Source organism: Neopsephotus bourkii, unplaced genomic scaffold (assembly GCF_033783945.1).
Source record: "Neopsephotus bourkii isolate Nb327-2 ecotype Australia unplaced genomic scaffold, CSIRO-AGI_Nbou_v1 NB_1376, whole genome shotgun sequence".
NCBI lineage: Eukaryota > Metazoa > Chordata > Aves > Psittaciformes > Psittacidae > Neopsephotus > Neopsephotus bourkii.
The window spans coordinates 3,517,659-3,534,202 of NW_026901855.1; the positions used below are offsets into that span (position 1 = coordinate 3,517,659).

Consider the following 16,544-nt stretch of genomic DNA (forward strand, 5'->3'; position numbering starts at 1 on the left):
CAACACACATTAGAACTACCTTTTTTTTTTTCTTTTTTAAACAGTAGGATGTCAGAAGACAAAAGACAGCCCGTTTAGAAACAAAAACCCAAACAACAAAAATCCCCTTTCCATCACTTACCCCATATCAAGAGGACAATTAGTGTCAAAACCAGGAGACAATCTGGCATCCATACTGGGAAGGAAAAGAAGCTAGAGTCCCAGAAGTTCTTCTGCCTGTGGCTTACAAAACTAAATAATGTTTGGGAACAATGGTCCTGTCAGTGACATGTCAACAATACACTTATTTTAAAAAAGGCTAAATTTATGTTTTAAACACAAGTAACTGCAAAAGAAAAAGCAACTTTGGTTGATTATCCATCTTGTTAAATATGTCAAAGTTAGCAGAGTTTCTTTAGGAAGACTCCAAGAACAAACAGGTCAGCTTACTCCTTACTGGGAAGGTCAGGCACCTAGCAGTGACACTGGAAATGCTGCCATGCCAGCGTCACACATGCTCACAACATCTCAGCCAGCACTTGAGAGGCTAATGGGGCATACAAAGTCTGAGCTGATCAGCCACAGCCAGCTCAGGTTGCTGTGAATTCACTGAGACAAATAAAATAAAAAAAGCAACATGAAAAATTGAAGCCGAGCACCTCTAGGGCCAGACCCTGAAGACACAGGAATCAAAAGCCTTTTTTCTCTTTTCCTTATTTACAAAATGCCATTTAGAGCTGATGTGGCCACTTCAGTATTGTGAGGAAATGTTTTTTATGCTAAGCAGTCCTAAATGTGTTGTTCACGGATGCTGTGTCCTGTGTGCCATGGAGTGTCCCACAGGGTGTGTCCCTCCCACCAAGGCACATGGAGAGAGTTCAGTCTTCTGTTTCTTCATATGTTGTCTCGTCAAATGGTCGGTCCAAGAGAGGTACCAAACGGTGACGGGAATATTTCAGTTGCAAAAGGTCCCCAACTTCATCAATTTCTTTTAAAGCCTGAGAAAAAGACCACAGTAGATCAGCAGAGGAGACAGATACAAGTTATCAGCACATCTTCCTTTTTGCAGGCCTGCAGATTACTTGACAGCCATTTTACATAAGCAAGACTTCACTATGCTAGAAGTTTGTAGCTTCAGAGGTGCCTAGGACTTGGTTTTGATTTTAGCATTCAGAAGTCTCAAGACCAAGCGAATAGCACTGATAACTGAGAGTGACTCCGCACCTACCAAACTACTCCACTTCCAAGGCAGGAGGCATAATATCCAGCAATATTAACCCAAATTTTGCAGTCATCCCCCCAAAACCCATGACTATTCATAGACAGAAAAAAGCAAGAACAATCTCATTTCCTGGAAGTAATACAGCTGAAGCAGAAAATATATGTACGTGTAGGTTCGACTCCTCTTCATGTATAATTCAGTATGAAAACCTGTGTTAGTAGTATACTTCTCTGACCAACTGTATTTTTTAAATGGCAAGATAGCAAAAGGCAAACTGCAATACTGCACTAATAAGATCTACTGTTTCATTTGTTATATTTACATTTGATTAATTTGCATTGTTCACGTACAAATAGAGACACACTGCAAACAACACTGCATGGGACATTTTTGTCAGCCGATCCAAGGAATTAAAACATTTTTCTGGATAGGATCACAAGCATTTTCTCCTTACAAACTAAGTCCCAATGACTGAGGTTGCCACAAAGGCAACACTCAGTCAACTGATGGCTCAGGACACTGTTAGTGAGCTAACAAAACCTTTCACCGTTCTGACCTGAATGCAAATGTTATGAAGTTTACCAGAGATCAAACATCTGCTAGCATAAGAGATGAGGAAAGTCCCGGCTCAGTTAATCGTTCTTTCTTTATGTTGCAATCTCTTTGATAAGACACTCATTTGCAATAGGGTTTATTAAAAGCCAAGCCCTAAATTTCAATTCATTTCTCTAGAGAGCACTCCTGGAGCAAGGTACAAAACAAATTAGTTGCTGCAGACAAGTCTACAACAGTATGCGATACCAGTTCTTATGTAGGCAAGTGACAAAGAAATTAGCTCAGAAGATGACTTCCAAGTCCAATGTGATTTCTGAACTCAAAACCTGGCATTTTGCACTTTCTTGAATTATAAATTTATTCAGATAGTTATGTTCAGCATTTCTTCAGAACGCCACTAACTTCAACATTAATGCCCCCTAATGCCTGTCTCCTGAGAATAGTTGGCAGATGAGGGTTAATATTCCTACATACTTTTTCTTCCTGGATGGATAGTTCAAGTTTTTGTTTCTTTAAACAATGGCCCCTCATGCTTGTTATATCTGGCAGCAAAATCCTCTCCACTCTAAAATCTGGGGGAATGACAAACCCAGAAGTTGGACCTCGGTAAAAACCAAAACAAAAGCGTGGGCACAGTTTGCCAGAGCTTTAAGTAAAGATCCCATATGGAAACAATTTAAGATTGAATTTCTGTTGAAAGAGTCTGTTAACTGTTACTCTTGAATGCAGATTTAGGATTTTATTAATTTAAAACAAAAAGGACCATGTGACCAGCAAAGACTACAAAGGAAATGGCATTGGTGAACTCTGACTTCACAAGAGTGTAATATATTTTTCATCACTGAAAAGAAAGCACCAGCCCACAGGGATGCAGGTTATGAGGGACTTCACTCTGATCCTGAGCCAAATATTTTCAGGCAAGGAAGTTTTATTTACATAAACCTGTTAAAATTGTAACAGAGAACTGTTCCCCATCATGTGGGTTTACTTAATAAGAACAAGGAAGCATTACAAGTATCAGCATTTACAAGACAAGCTTCTCTTCCTTGGGCTCCAAACCCAGATAAATTTTGCTTAGAAAAAAAAATTAAATAAAATGCTGTAAGAGTCCTAGTTAACATCCACGCATGCACAGATGGTCTACCAAGTTCTCCTCTGTGCCACTGACTTGAAGAAGCTCTCTACCAGCTCTCTCAAAGTCTATTCATTTCAGTTCCTTTTCTTTCCTCCTGGATATTATTGCCACAGTTCAGCGGAGGGATCAGATCCGAGGGCTGTCTTAATGATTAACTGCCTGAAAACAATTCCCTTTCACTGCATCACAAGAAAACACAACACAAAAATCACTGACACAAAGACTTGCTCCTTATTAACTCCTCTTGCCAATGTTCTGGGTTCAGAGCATGCAGCTGTTTTGAACATTGAAGTGGATTACACCAACTTGGAATAAACCCTCTACATAATGAGCTAAATCAGGATTTTTTCATTTGCTTCAAAATTCACATCTCATTTTGTCCTGGATTACTTTTCTTAGACAGACAAGCCCTAATGTATTAAAAAAACATTTCCTCCATTTAGAGCATTTAGCACCTACAGAGATACTCTAGAAATAAGTTCTCAATATTAAAAGCATAAAACCTGAAATATTTTCTGGAAAGCAGGAAGACTGGGAAGAGAATTGACAGGAAAAGAGCTTTTTTAAAGCAGAGTAATAAAAAGTTACAGATTGTTTTTGGAAAAGAGCAAGAACAGTACTTATACAGACCCTGCAGAAGCAGCTGGTTATGGTAAAGACTCCAGCTAGTAACTCTGAGAGCAGACCAAGAATCTAACGAACAGCAAGACTGCATGAATGCTCAGGTAGTGCCAGCACACTGAATGCGCAGAGTTTCAGTTGTAGCTCAGTTTGCAGCAATATGATTTCAGAGGCTTCAGTTTTCTTTCTTTGCCTACCTCCTGCCCATTCATCCCCTCCCCATCCATCTGGCCAGAAGTTACTGCTCCCTCATTTGTGTCAATGCAACCAGTTCTATTACCATGTTCTGTGCCAAGACTGTGACACTGTTCGTTTTGTACTCAGAGAAAGGAAGAGAAGAAGGCAACCTTCTCTAGAGATACTGCTTCTGAATTTTTATTTGGAACAGAAACACTGAACTGGGATAAAGACAGGAAGAGTAGCAGGGAAGGAACTTGGGTCTTAGAAGGTAGAAAGAACTTGGAAGCAAACGCAGCACTGCAGATATATGGCAGGTTACTTAACTGATACATACTGACACTAAATATATATTACCAAACTGCACTCACCACTGCCTATTTTTCCTAACAAAACCGAAATTTTAAAAAAAGCTATTTTCAGCCCTTGATTTGAATGTTTTGTGGCAGTGAAATATGAAAAGTTTAAATTATTTTTTTTTTTTACATTAGTAAACATCTGTTTGTATGTCCCATTTGCTGTTCATGTACTGAAGTGTTACCATCTCATCGTATCTGGACACTGGGCATGATTTCCCCTTCATTGATGATGACACCAAATCAACTTCTTATCTACAAAATGTTTAAAAATAGTTTAAAGGATTTTTTTTCCTCCATCTTCCCAAGGATTAAGGTGAGGCTTCTCAACCTCTTGTTCCTCAGATCACACTTCTTGCCCTTCTTGAAGTTAGTGGTGTCATTTGCTTTCTTCCAATCTCCATTCACCAGGACCTTCTAAAGACTGTGATCAAGAGCATCCTTGCAGTGACAGCCAGCCCCCTCCACACTTGTGGGTGTATCCTATCAGGTCACAGGGACTTGTCAATGTTCAGTTTGCTCCCTTATTTGACCCTCCTTTACACCAAGGGTAAGTCTTCATTGCTCCATGTTTTTCCACTGACCTTGTGGGCCCAGGATTCCTGAAGGCAAGTCTCATCAGTAAAGACTCAATCAACAGAGGCATTGAGTACCCTGGCCTCTTGCATGTCATCTGTCATGTATGCCATTCAGCAACAGCCCCACATTTTCTCTACTCTTCCTCATGCTGCTAACATCCCTATAGAAGGGCTGCCTGCTGCATTTCATGTCCTCTGACAACCTCCAGGTAGGTTTTGGTTTTCCTGTCCCCATCCCTGCATGCTCAGAACTGTCTCTATTCCTCCTGGGCCACCTTGCACCTATTTATGTTTCCATTTTATATATTTGTCCGTTTGTTCATCTGTGGAGGTTTCCCACCACAACTGTTCTCCTCTAAGTCAGAATGCACCATTCTTTGGGCGTGGGAGAACCAACCAGCTGTCCTGGACACCACCTCTCTTTGGGACCATAACCTATGGGATTCTTTCAAGCAAGCCTCTGAACAGGACAGTTTACTCTCCTGAAGTCCAAAGTCATGACTCTACCTAGCTTAAGTTCTGAGTTTTACTACAAGGCTTTAAACATTAGATTTAATAATTTGTGTACCAAACACTAAACCAGTCTAAAAAAAAAAAAATAGACAGTTGCTGTATCTGTTTGTAGAAGGCATGAGCAAAAGAAAGACAAGAGACTCACTCTGTCGAGCATCTCTTTGGTATGAGCTGCAGACAAACAAAATCTGGCTCTGGACTCGATGATGGGGGTGGCAGGGAAGCCCACAACCACAACACCAATGTTCCGCTTCAGCATCTCGCGCCCAAACGCACTGCCAGAGAGAACAAGAAAGATCATCAGAATGATACCAGTGGTGGCAAAGCAGCAGCAGCATGAAGGCCTCCGTATGTTTAACCATATAGGCCTTTGTTGAAGCAAGCCTGCAAGACCACAGTTCGGAGCTTCCAGTGCTTTCTTCTAAAGGCAGAATGCCTCTTCACAAAGGCCATTTTTTTTAATTTATTCCTAAGGTGGTCCTCCTCAAAAGGTTTCACTGTATTAAATTCTAACAGAGGTAAAAGATTAGAGGGGACAGGGGCTGGTCTTTCAGATTTGTAACCTAAGATTGGAAATCTTTCCAATAGGAAAGAGGTATTTTGCCTTGGAAGATAGAGCTTCTGCAATTTCAAGTTGGTTTGTTTTCACCAATTTAATTCAATTAAAGTACATTACAGTGTGACAGAAAGAACCACTTTTTAAGTGCCTACCAGGGGAACCATTGAATTGCCACACTAAATTGAGATAACCTAATCTGACACCAAGTTCTTATGGGGATTAAAGAAATCAGTGGCTTTGACTTATGTGATGAGAGGCACGAAGATCTAGATCCTTTCTGTAATGGCTGTGCAATTGTGGGTGTGTCTACAGGCCGCAGGAAACAGTTCTTTTTGAACTGACCTTGTCTTCAGATGCAGCAGCAATGAACTTGAGGCTTAAAAGGATGTGTAACAATAACACCCTTTTACTAGGTTTATAATATTTCTGCCTTTTACTTCTGCAGCAACTATTTTCCTCATAAATAGGTGCACAGTGATACACTTAATTTTGTATCAATTTAGTATTTTCAAACTATTTTAAAAACAGACCACAAGAGACAAAGAAAGGATGAAGTAGCTCTGATGACAGCTGGCCCTTAGGCTCTACATCAGAGCTCTGTGTTCCTTTTCATTTTTAAATTACTGGTACAACTGCTAAGCTAATAAACATTTCCATGAAAAAGATTGTACTGGGTGGTAGAACAGCTGGGCAACTGAAACAGTATGCCTCTGTGTGCTGGATGGCACACACTGCAGATTCTACAGCACCTAGAAAGGTTAAAGGCCTTTTAAATTTGGTTATACTGAGAAGGGTGGAGGAAGACTACATCTAGCTTCACGCAGAATGCTAGAAGATATTTGTTCCCTCACAGAACCACAGTACTCTGCCAGACTGAAGCCTGAGCTAGAACACTACAGATGTTTGTTACAGCTTAAAATGAAGCCATGCTTTCCAAACTCAGAAGTGTTGGTTGAGCACTGCATTATACACAGATGCTGAAAAGCAGCTACCAAAGCCAAGTTGTCCTTGAAATCGGGCTTTGTTTATGTTGCAAAAAATTTTAATGTATACATTATATCCTGCTTGCAGAACTTTAGCTGTAATTATGCACACAGCAGCCCACATGTCCATAAGCATTTATAAAGCTTACAGTTCGATCAGTATTTACAATAACAGTATCTGAGCTGTTAAATCCAGACTTCTTAAAAAACTTGGGATTCATCAAATACAGGTTGCTGTGTCCCATCATATCCCACCCACTGCTTTTTCCTTTTTTAAATTTCAGAGTTCACCGGTGGAAATGTTGACTGCTTCTGTCTCAGGAACTGGTAAAAAGATTCTTCTAGTGACTTAATTTTAATTCAATTTCAGCTTTTCTTTAGCTCATACATGCACTTTTCATAGAAATAACATGGAAAAAAACAAAAAAATCCCCCAAACAACCCCCAAAAATGCAAACCCGATTTTAAAAACATGGCATGTAGTGGTAAAAGAGCTCCCCTGAAGTGCTTGCTTGCCACAAGCTACAAGCCTCCATTTTCCCAAGATCACTTGCAGGAAGTTTGCATGTTTCCTAAGACTTGGTAATGACCATGAAAGCAAAAAAATCAATCCAGTATTTTCTGACATTTATAAGTCTTAATATTCTTGTACCATCCTAGCTTTAGAGAAGACGGATGAGAAGTTTCCCTGTTAAACCTACCCAATTTTTGCTGGCATGTAGAGCATCAGAGGCACAACTGGGGAATCTTCATTTCCATAGATGATAAAGCCCATCTCTTTCAGTCGTCTCCTGAAATATCTCGTGTTCTCTGCTAGCTGCTGCACACGTGCTTTCCCTAGAAAAGAAATTAAAATAGGACCTAAGCCACACGCATAACTGCAACGCAAGACTTCTAGCTGAAGTACAAACTATGATGGACCGCTTGTGCTTACACAAGGGTTAAATTAACTGCAAAGTAGAATTTGCAGTTTCTTTTACCTTATGTAATCAGGATCACTCACTCAATTCCTGACAAGGCAGTAGGTGGAGGGACTAGGATAGGCACAACCATCAAGTCCAAACACTCCCTATTTTTTTCATATCAGGTTTTTAATCAAGAGGTACCTGCTTTTAAACAAGATTCAAAATTTGCTCAAAATTCACCCTGAAGAAGAGTTTCATACGCTTTTGATAATGAATGGAAACCTACTGAATCAGCTAGGGCTGTTCACCATGTTTTATCCTGCTTGTCTGTATTAATGGAAAGTACTAATTTCCTCCTTCGGTCTACTTGCTGAACTGCTGCTTCTACTTGCTGAACATGGCTGCTCCCTACCCTTCTTCAGTTAAAATGAGCTGGGTTTAAATTAAACCGATTACTTCTGATAATCCAGCTCACTTTGTGATAAGTGGCAGTGGCCACTCAGTCCATCATGCATTCAGCCAATTCTGACATTTGTCAAAATTAGTACACAGGACATTACACAGCTAGTATAATTTAAACACTGCAGCTAGCCAGATATGCATATGACAACCTATTTATCAGTTAATTAAATTCTAGCCTAGCACAACGCATTACATATCTGTATCATCCACAAAAAGATCCGCATCATCTCACCTAAGCAGACCATAATGCATTTCTGATCAACTAATACTCTACTGTGCTTAACAGATTAAGTACTATGCCATTGATGAGACTACAATAAGTAACATTTATAATTACTTGTCTCTGGTCCACAGAGTGTATTTTTGGATAATTGATTATCCAAGCACTGTTTTCACCAGATGGTGATTTATGTACCGAAGCATTAAATCTACAGCAGTGCAGATCTATGCCACAAAGTGAAGATGACTGCTGGATATTAATAGTCTTCCTTTAAAGTTGTAGATAACATAAGGTGATTAACCAAAAGGAATGCCAGCTCTCAAAGAAACTTCCAACACCCACACAGCTCTGCTCCAAGCCAGAACAAATGTAATTTTAAGAACCTATACAGTTTTTGTAGCCATGAGTATCAGACATTCCACCCACAACCATGCAATCAAAGGCAAAATCCCATCAAAGGCAAAGCATGAGAAAAAGGATGAAACCTGTTAAGTTTGCAAAACTTGGCCTACCATTAGTGGGTAGAAGCTGGTATTTTTAGCAGCAGTCATTGCCATTTAAGACATCTCATCCATTAAAAGTGTTATTTCTTAATCTTTTCTCCCCTAGAGTTTCTTCAGAAGCTTAATTCCTCTTTCCCAAAAAGCAGTCAGATTTCAGGAAAACACAAAGGCATCTTGTGCTTATGAAACTTATTTTTTAATTGTCTCACATCACATCGGATGCTCCAGTGGAGACCCAGCTTTCTCTTAGGTTTTCAGACCAATTATTAGTTTATTTTAAATACCCCAGACTGCAAAGTGAAGTTAAAAAAAAAATTGTAATAAAATAAAAAGAAATAGGCAAGATACTACGGATAGTGGCCCAAAAGCCATTACTTGCATTTTTAACATTGAGACAATCAGTAAAAATACAAGTGTTCTACATGCACACAAAAAAAGCTACAATGATACCTTCTGAGAAAGCCACACCTGCATATCTCCATAACAGAAATGCACAACTTCTGACAACATTTCAAGTCAGTGATGTACAATCCCATCAAACAAACATGAGATTTCACTACTACAAGAGTAGTAAGGTAACATACACAGCTGGATACAAGTGCTGTGATCAGCCCCTCTACCACAGCCAGGAATACATCTTCTCCCATACATACATTCTCTCCATGCTCCCATAATGTATGGAGTTTACAGTGCTTCAAGCAGAAGGAACTTCAGCACTTCTATAGTTTTCCCCTCTACAGACTCACACCCTTTTCCAAGTTGTTGTGAGCCTTCCAGGCTAAAGATTAAAGAGTAACTTTAATTTGTAGTTGGCAACCACTTCACAGTCTTCCTTAAACTCTTTCCCATAAAAAGAGTTTATGATTCTAGATTTGTCCTTATAGATTGAAGAATGCTTTGAGATGTAAACAAGTCTCATGTGCAAGTCTTTCCATCCTCTACAGAGACGTAATTGCCTAGTATAGCAACTGAGATTCGGAAGACGCTGCCTTCAGGTTTGTGGGTCTCAAAAGCCTGTCAGCTTGTAATTTGTTCCAGAGCCATCAGTCAATTTAATGACATTATTACCTCTCCTGAAACTTGCCACCATGGCTACAACAACATTAACAAGAACTTGAAAACATTCAGTGGTGTCTTCTCACTATCCACCATGTGTCATTACCATCTGAAGAGATCTGTAGTCATGATGGAGCAAAGCACCAGCAATCAAGCAGGAACCAGGTGCAGGTTCCTTGTCCTCCACTTCCTTTTCTCCCTGCATCTTCTCTGCACTTCAACATATTTAGTCTCCTATCCCACTGTAAAATCTTGCACTTGAAGAGTGATGCCACATGTTAACTGAATAGGGTTTGCAATATTATGCAACAATATTCAGCTCATAATATTTCCTGCTTCAGCCCCTGGTACACACGGGTGCAGCAGGCTGTTAAATGCTATTAGAGTTTGAATGTGTTTTCTGGGACCACAAAGACAAACCAAACAGTGCCTGCAGACAGCAGGGACTAGGTAGCACTGCTAATCCCACTTGTACCCAAACCAGTGCTTGAGCATTCAAACTGAACCTCAAAATCCCTTCCCAATTCAAACATCTTCTGAAGCTCAGAGCCCTGTCCGCATCTGTTCAAGTGTAGGCCTAGAAAGACTTCCAGGACTGCAGCAATCCTCCAGCAGCTGGCTTTCTTGGCAGTATACAGCCGCATTTTTAACACCACAGAAAAAAAGGCTGGCTCAGACACCACCCTGCCAATTGTTCTCGCGCAGGAGTTGTGCAACGATTCTGGTAACATCCTTTCATCTAGGAAACTGGAATATGATGACCTTCAGGAAGGGAAGGGGGAAGAAAAGGAGGATTACTGGAACAAAGCTCTTCAAAAAGCTGGAAAACCAGACTCCCTTATCAGAGCAACTGATCTGAAGTCCCTTATGAGTTCTGTAAATGGCTTAAACCAGCTACTGACAGACCTACACTGGAATTAGAGGATTAACTAATAACTTCTTTGCTTTTACACCCTTTCACAGGTCTACTGCAGTCGTAACAAGATTGCTCTTGCCATTTAGAAAAACACTTCTGTGCCTGTAGAAGCCTTGCATCATTTAGTCTAAAGCACACATATATTCCCTAAAGAACATGCTGCCATTCTATCAAAATATATAGGCCACCTAATGGGGAGAAACATTCTCCTTTAACCACTCTCAGCTCAGAGCTGTAGCTGTGCAAATGCAGCAAAGAAAAAAGTACGGAGAAAAGAAATGCAACCATTGCCTCTGCTTGGACAGCTAAGATGGGCTGAATATTTATAGCTGACAGTCTGAGAAGAGGTACATGCTTTTACTTGACAGAGCCTTATACTAGTCCAAGATAACAGGCAGTCACTTGAAATTGGCATTGCTCATCTTCATGCCAACATTTTTTTACTGTACACCTAAAGCGTACATGATATATGATACAGAGTTGAAGCCCTTCTACCTCAGGCGCAAATAACCAAGTGTGAACTCACAGATCAGCAGCAGCTTTGCTGAAGAAGTCTTTCAGGGCCACTCTCAAACTTCGGTGCCAAGGCACTGCCCATAACCTCATGGTGATCTGTACTGTACATGGCCAAGAATGCCAGATATATGCTTTTGCATTTATAAACCCTAAGCAACTGAAGTCTAGACTTAACAGTCAGGCTTCAGAGTTTCCGCAGCAGAAAGGTTCTGTACAACCAGCTGAAGCAATACAGTAAGAGCTGACTGACTGTATTTTTACCATTCCTCCAATACTTGCAGTTCCAATATGAACAGCAAACTTTTGCCCGCTTCTAAACAAGCTGCAGATTTGTGATGAGGGAGAGGATTTCTCTTATTACATTTTATCATATGGCATATCAAGGTATACAGTATGTAAGACAAGCAACACTCTAAACAAAATGCAGCTAGCATCTCCCTGAAAAAATGGCACCCCAATATTCCAACACCCTAGAGAAAGCACTCCATTGTGAATCTAAATGCACATGAAATGCATATTCCCCACAACCCTAGTGGAAAGTAAATTAGTATCTCTGCCAGGACAGATTCACAAGAGGTTAAAGCTGTGATACTTCATCACTTGCAAAGGCCTCTGCTTTAGAGGTCACATTGCTTAGAAAGACAGAAGTTATATTGAAAACATTATCTAGGAATATTTAAGCAAATTTATTCCTGAAGCAGAAATTGATACTGATCATAGTTATCTGCATGATAAATTGGAGACTGTCCACACCACATCTAAGCTCCTGTATCAAATAGGCACATAAACAGAGAAACTCACCTGTATTGAGCCTCATTGCTCTTTACATCACAGAAGTTCATGCTTAAACTAACACTCCAAATACTGCAAAGATTATCAGACAATGCTTATTGGCAAAAAGGCAGTTTAATAAATAAACAGCAACTGCCCAGCAATTAAGAAAAAAGAAAAAGAAAACCAGACACTTCTTAGAGCTGAGATCTGTGTAAGCTCTCTATTCCACATTAAAAAGCCATCTACAAAGAACAAAGAAGCCCTAGAATCTGTGGAAGTTACTCTGCCACAAAGATCTAATATTTATAGTGTTTCTGTCATCTATTAAGGCTGATGAATAAGCTATCATAGATGGTATCAGACTCCAAAGAAAATTTAGTTCAACCAGGATGTATTTGTTTTCCCTCCCTTTTGTGATCTTTAGGCAGTAATTGGAGAGCAATCACAAATCTGTCTTTCTAAACAATGCAACACTTCATCAGCAAGGCTTCTTGAGAAATAAAAGGCATGTTGCATTGTACACAAACAGACTACTGACTGACACTGAACTCCAGAGGGGCAAATCAACTTCAGATGGCCAAGAAAACACAAGCAAGATTTTATCTGCTTGTCCCACTAGGGATCACAATCACCTGCACCTAAAACAAAGTACTTGATGCAACACAAAGGAAGCTATATGTTTACATTTTGATTTTTATAAATACTTCGAAGCAACGTAGCAGGACACATCTTTAAAAATGGCTCCGAGCAGTGAAACTGTTAACTGTATGCACAAGCTGCAATAGAGATCTTGCTGGTCAACAAATGTAAGTTTACATTAGATAGCTATGCGGAAGTTACTATATATTCTTTCATTAACTATCTTGCAGCTGTTCACATTAGATTTTTAACTTTCCAGTCTTAACTTTTTTTTTTTGTTTGTTTGTTTCCAACATGGACAATGAGGCCAAACAGTACTTTCACACCTTTATTTTATATACGAGTTGAAGGCTAATGTCCTTAGTTTTTACGATTAAATGAAAATATTAGAATAAAACTCTTGATATGAATTGATTGCTATCCAGTACATACAGAATCATTCCACTTGTGATACGTACTTACTTCCACAATTACTCAGTCTCTCAATAACAGCTTACGTTGTAACATAATGGAACACTCTGTTGTTCCATTGAAAATGTTCCAGTTTCACTTACTAGCAGAGATTTGTAAGAATTCTGTGAGAACTTCTGAAGATGTACTCTGATAGTAGCACACTACATCTGATAAGACCCAGTATGTATCTAACAAGAACTAGGTTTTGTTAAGAAGATTAGCTGAAGAATATTAAAGACATTTTAAATCACTGCAAGAAGTAAAGATTAGGGCAAGTTAATAACAACCATAAGGCATCTTTGAGATTAAAACACTCCATGAATTCTTTGCACGAAAGTTACTCTCAGTCTCCAATGTAATTTGTTTCACGTTGTTTTTCAAGCTTGTCCCATCTCGCAAACTCTCGCCAGCACAGAAGTGCTGCAGGTGAGAAGCATTAAATCACCTACTGACAAATGTGCCATCCTTAATTTGTAGCAGAGTAATTTTGCTTAGTATAGCTTATTTCAGTCAAGGAAGGCATTTATTTGGCAATAAGTCTACCTTGTCAAATACCACAGTTTTCCTGATGTTAGCAAAGTACTCCTGCTGATGTCATGCTAAGAGGGTTATCCGTTTTGTACAACTGCTTACCTGGACAGGTTTCTTGTCCTCTCCTCTTCTGACAACAGTCAAGGGAATCTAACAAACCTCTTCCCTCCCTTCTACAATGATTTCCCAAGACAAAACAAGTTAATTTTTTGGTCTTTCTTAGAAGAAAAAAAGCAAAATGCGTATTAAGGTAACTAGAAGAAGGCACTTGGTCAACCAAGTGCTTGCGCAGATTATGACAGCTGTGTTCATGCATACATGGCATGCATATGTGTGAAAGGACATCAAAGCAGCAGAGCTCAACCTACTTTTTCAGGAAACAATGGTGAAAGGCATTTTATAACCTGAGCAGTAATATTTACTGACTATTGATAGTCGCCTAAATAACACTGAACCTCCATATTCTTGTGTGGAATAAAAAGAGCTTGTTCTGCAGCATCCACAATGGTTCCCAAATTACATGAAATGGAAATCCTTGACCATACAAGCTTGCTACGACTTTTACCAGACATGTGCATAATTAAAAGCCAACCATCACTGAAAACCAGAGGCAGGAGTGGAGGGGGAGGTGGGGGAAGAAAATGAAGACAAAGAAATCACAATCCATTATGAAGGCACAGAGAACAAAGTGATGCCATCATCTCCTGCTCTCCAAACAAAATAAGGTGGCTAAAAACATCCTACATGAGAAAGGTATAGAGCAAGCTACATTTCATGGTTACTTTCCTGAGAGCACCATCATCAATAACAGTGTAGATAAAGCACTGTTTCATTAGTATGGGTAGAGCCTTATCTCCATATACCTTACTATCAGTGGGTCAAACAGAAAAATACAGAACTGATAATTTCTACTTCAAAAAGCCTGTAATTTCCAACATTTCAAAGTATTTAAATCAAAGTAAACTGGTGATGAAAACTTGGTTACATGTATCATTCTCTAGAAGTCTGTTTCTTCATGTCACAGTGATGCTATAATATATTCAAAGCTTGTAAATTTTTCCACACTAAAACCCCCTTGTTTTTGCAAGGCTTGTACTTCCATTTTGTTTATTATTCCTACATTTCTGTCTTTTGGTTGGCTGTTTCAGTGGAAGACATAATTCAGCATACTCTGTTTTGGAAACAAGTATTTTTCAAATCACAACCAGGAATTCAATATTCTTCTGCTGATTTAACAGATTCTCCACTAAGCTTTCAGAAGCTAAGTTGCCTCCCAAGGGTTTATGGAAATCTTTTGCAACGTTAACATAATAAGTCAAGTTGTTTTCTGGACACCGTACTTGTAAATACCTCATCATTAAAACCACACAACGGCCGATTCCTTTTTTGGGAAGGCATAAAAGCACTACTACTCTTACTGTCATGAACATACTTTTCACATACAAAAAACTTCCCCTTTATTTAAGGTTTCTCCTGAAAAGCATAAGAGTGACTTTAACAACATTTGCACACACAAAAAAAGAAGTGTTTTTAGATTTGCCAAGTAGCAGAAAGGATAAGTACGACACAAATATCTAACTGGAAGCAAGGCTGAGATTTGAAACAAAGTAGTATCTGTCTAAGGGCTATAGTACGTAAACTGAAAACTAGAGAAAGCAGAGTGATCTTTTAAACTAAATTTTTAAACTGGGAGACTAAACAAAACTCCAGTTTAACATTGATTAAATACCAACACTTTTACCTTCTAAGGAGAAGTTGCACTAAGAGACAGGAAGAGCATGATGATGTTAAGTATGCTGTAAAGGATGTTTAAGGATCTTGAATGGTAGTATCTGCCAGAACTGACTTTAAGAGGCTTCTAACATCATCTGTCAAGAAAACTCATAACATGAACTCACATCCCAAGGCAGAAGGAGGAATCAAGACCAATTCACTGCACAATCCTGTCAAAGACAACACCCACCTACTCAATCATGGAAAGGTTACTTCCTACAGCAACCTATTATTTCAGCCTCAAAAAGGGATTTACAACACCTCAAAAACAAGAGGAAGGTTTAAAGCAAAGTTTTCACCAGTTTTTCCTGAAAGATGAAACTAAAGGCTAGGAAGAAAAATTTTATTATACATTACATACAGATTTCTTATTTTTCAGAATACTTTTCCTATCTCATTAAGTTCCAGGAACAACGTGGCTCCACATGTACCAATCTGCTTTCTCTAAGCTTGCACATGTGAGCGCTGCACCGTTGCCAACATTTGCAATAAGAATTTCACATCCTTCCCTTCAGATGCCATCTGGAGATTTTCATCACAGGTCTTCAGAATAGTATTATATACAATTATACAATGTAACCTGAGATTGCACAGAGACGTATTAAAATGTATAGGTCAGAATTTGATATTCCCCCAGTTTTACATGATGAAGCACCAGCTCACACAAGCAAATGCCAAGAGAACCTGCCAAAACAGTGAGAAACCTAAAAAAAGTAATTAGAATAATTCTTTAACTCAGTGCTATTATATTACTGTTTAATAGCTCAAACTCTAGTATTAGCAAACCAGTCAGAAGAGAGAAGAGCCCCATTGTTTTTTTCCCGCAGTGTTGCTGGGGGAATCCAGGTTCAAAAACAAACTTGGAAATGGCAAGAATCATTAAGGGAAAAGTCTTTAGGATTTCTGTCTTGAGTCTGGGGTCACCAGAAGGACTGAGAATCTTCCACTAGAGGCCACTGCTGTACAGACGGAGCCCGCAGCCGACCTCTGCGCGTCACTGACCTGCTGTCAGGATGCCCTCCCTCCAAAAAAGCCTATACCGCATTACCGTAGAGCCGTGCTTAGTTATCCACGAGACGCTAAAGGAACCCCTAACAGGCCAGCTGAGACAAGTCATT

At 39.4% G+C, this 16,544-nt stretch overlaps 1 protein-coding gene across 1 annotated transcript in view; it reads right to left on the reverse strand.

Annotated features, from left to right (window-relative positions):
- Positions 1 to 264: 264 nt before the first annotated feature.
- The window catches only part of SPTLC2 (serine palmitoyltransferase long chain base subunit 2), a 77,235-nt gene continuing 60,955 nt past the window's right edge, over positions 265 to 16,544 (reverse strand). The window contains exons 10-12 of the mRNA XM_061367514.1: positions 7,380 to 7,515; positions 5,282 to 5,411; positions 265 to 977 (exon numbers count right to left, since the gene is read on the reverse strand). Coding sequence (XP_061223498.1) covers positions 858 to 977; positions 5,282 to 5,411; positions 7,380 to 7,515 — 386 coding nt within the window. The 3' untranslated portion in view covers positions 265 to 857. The remainder of the gene's footprint in view (positions 978 to 5,281; positions 5,412 to 7,379; positions 7,516 to 16,544) is intronic.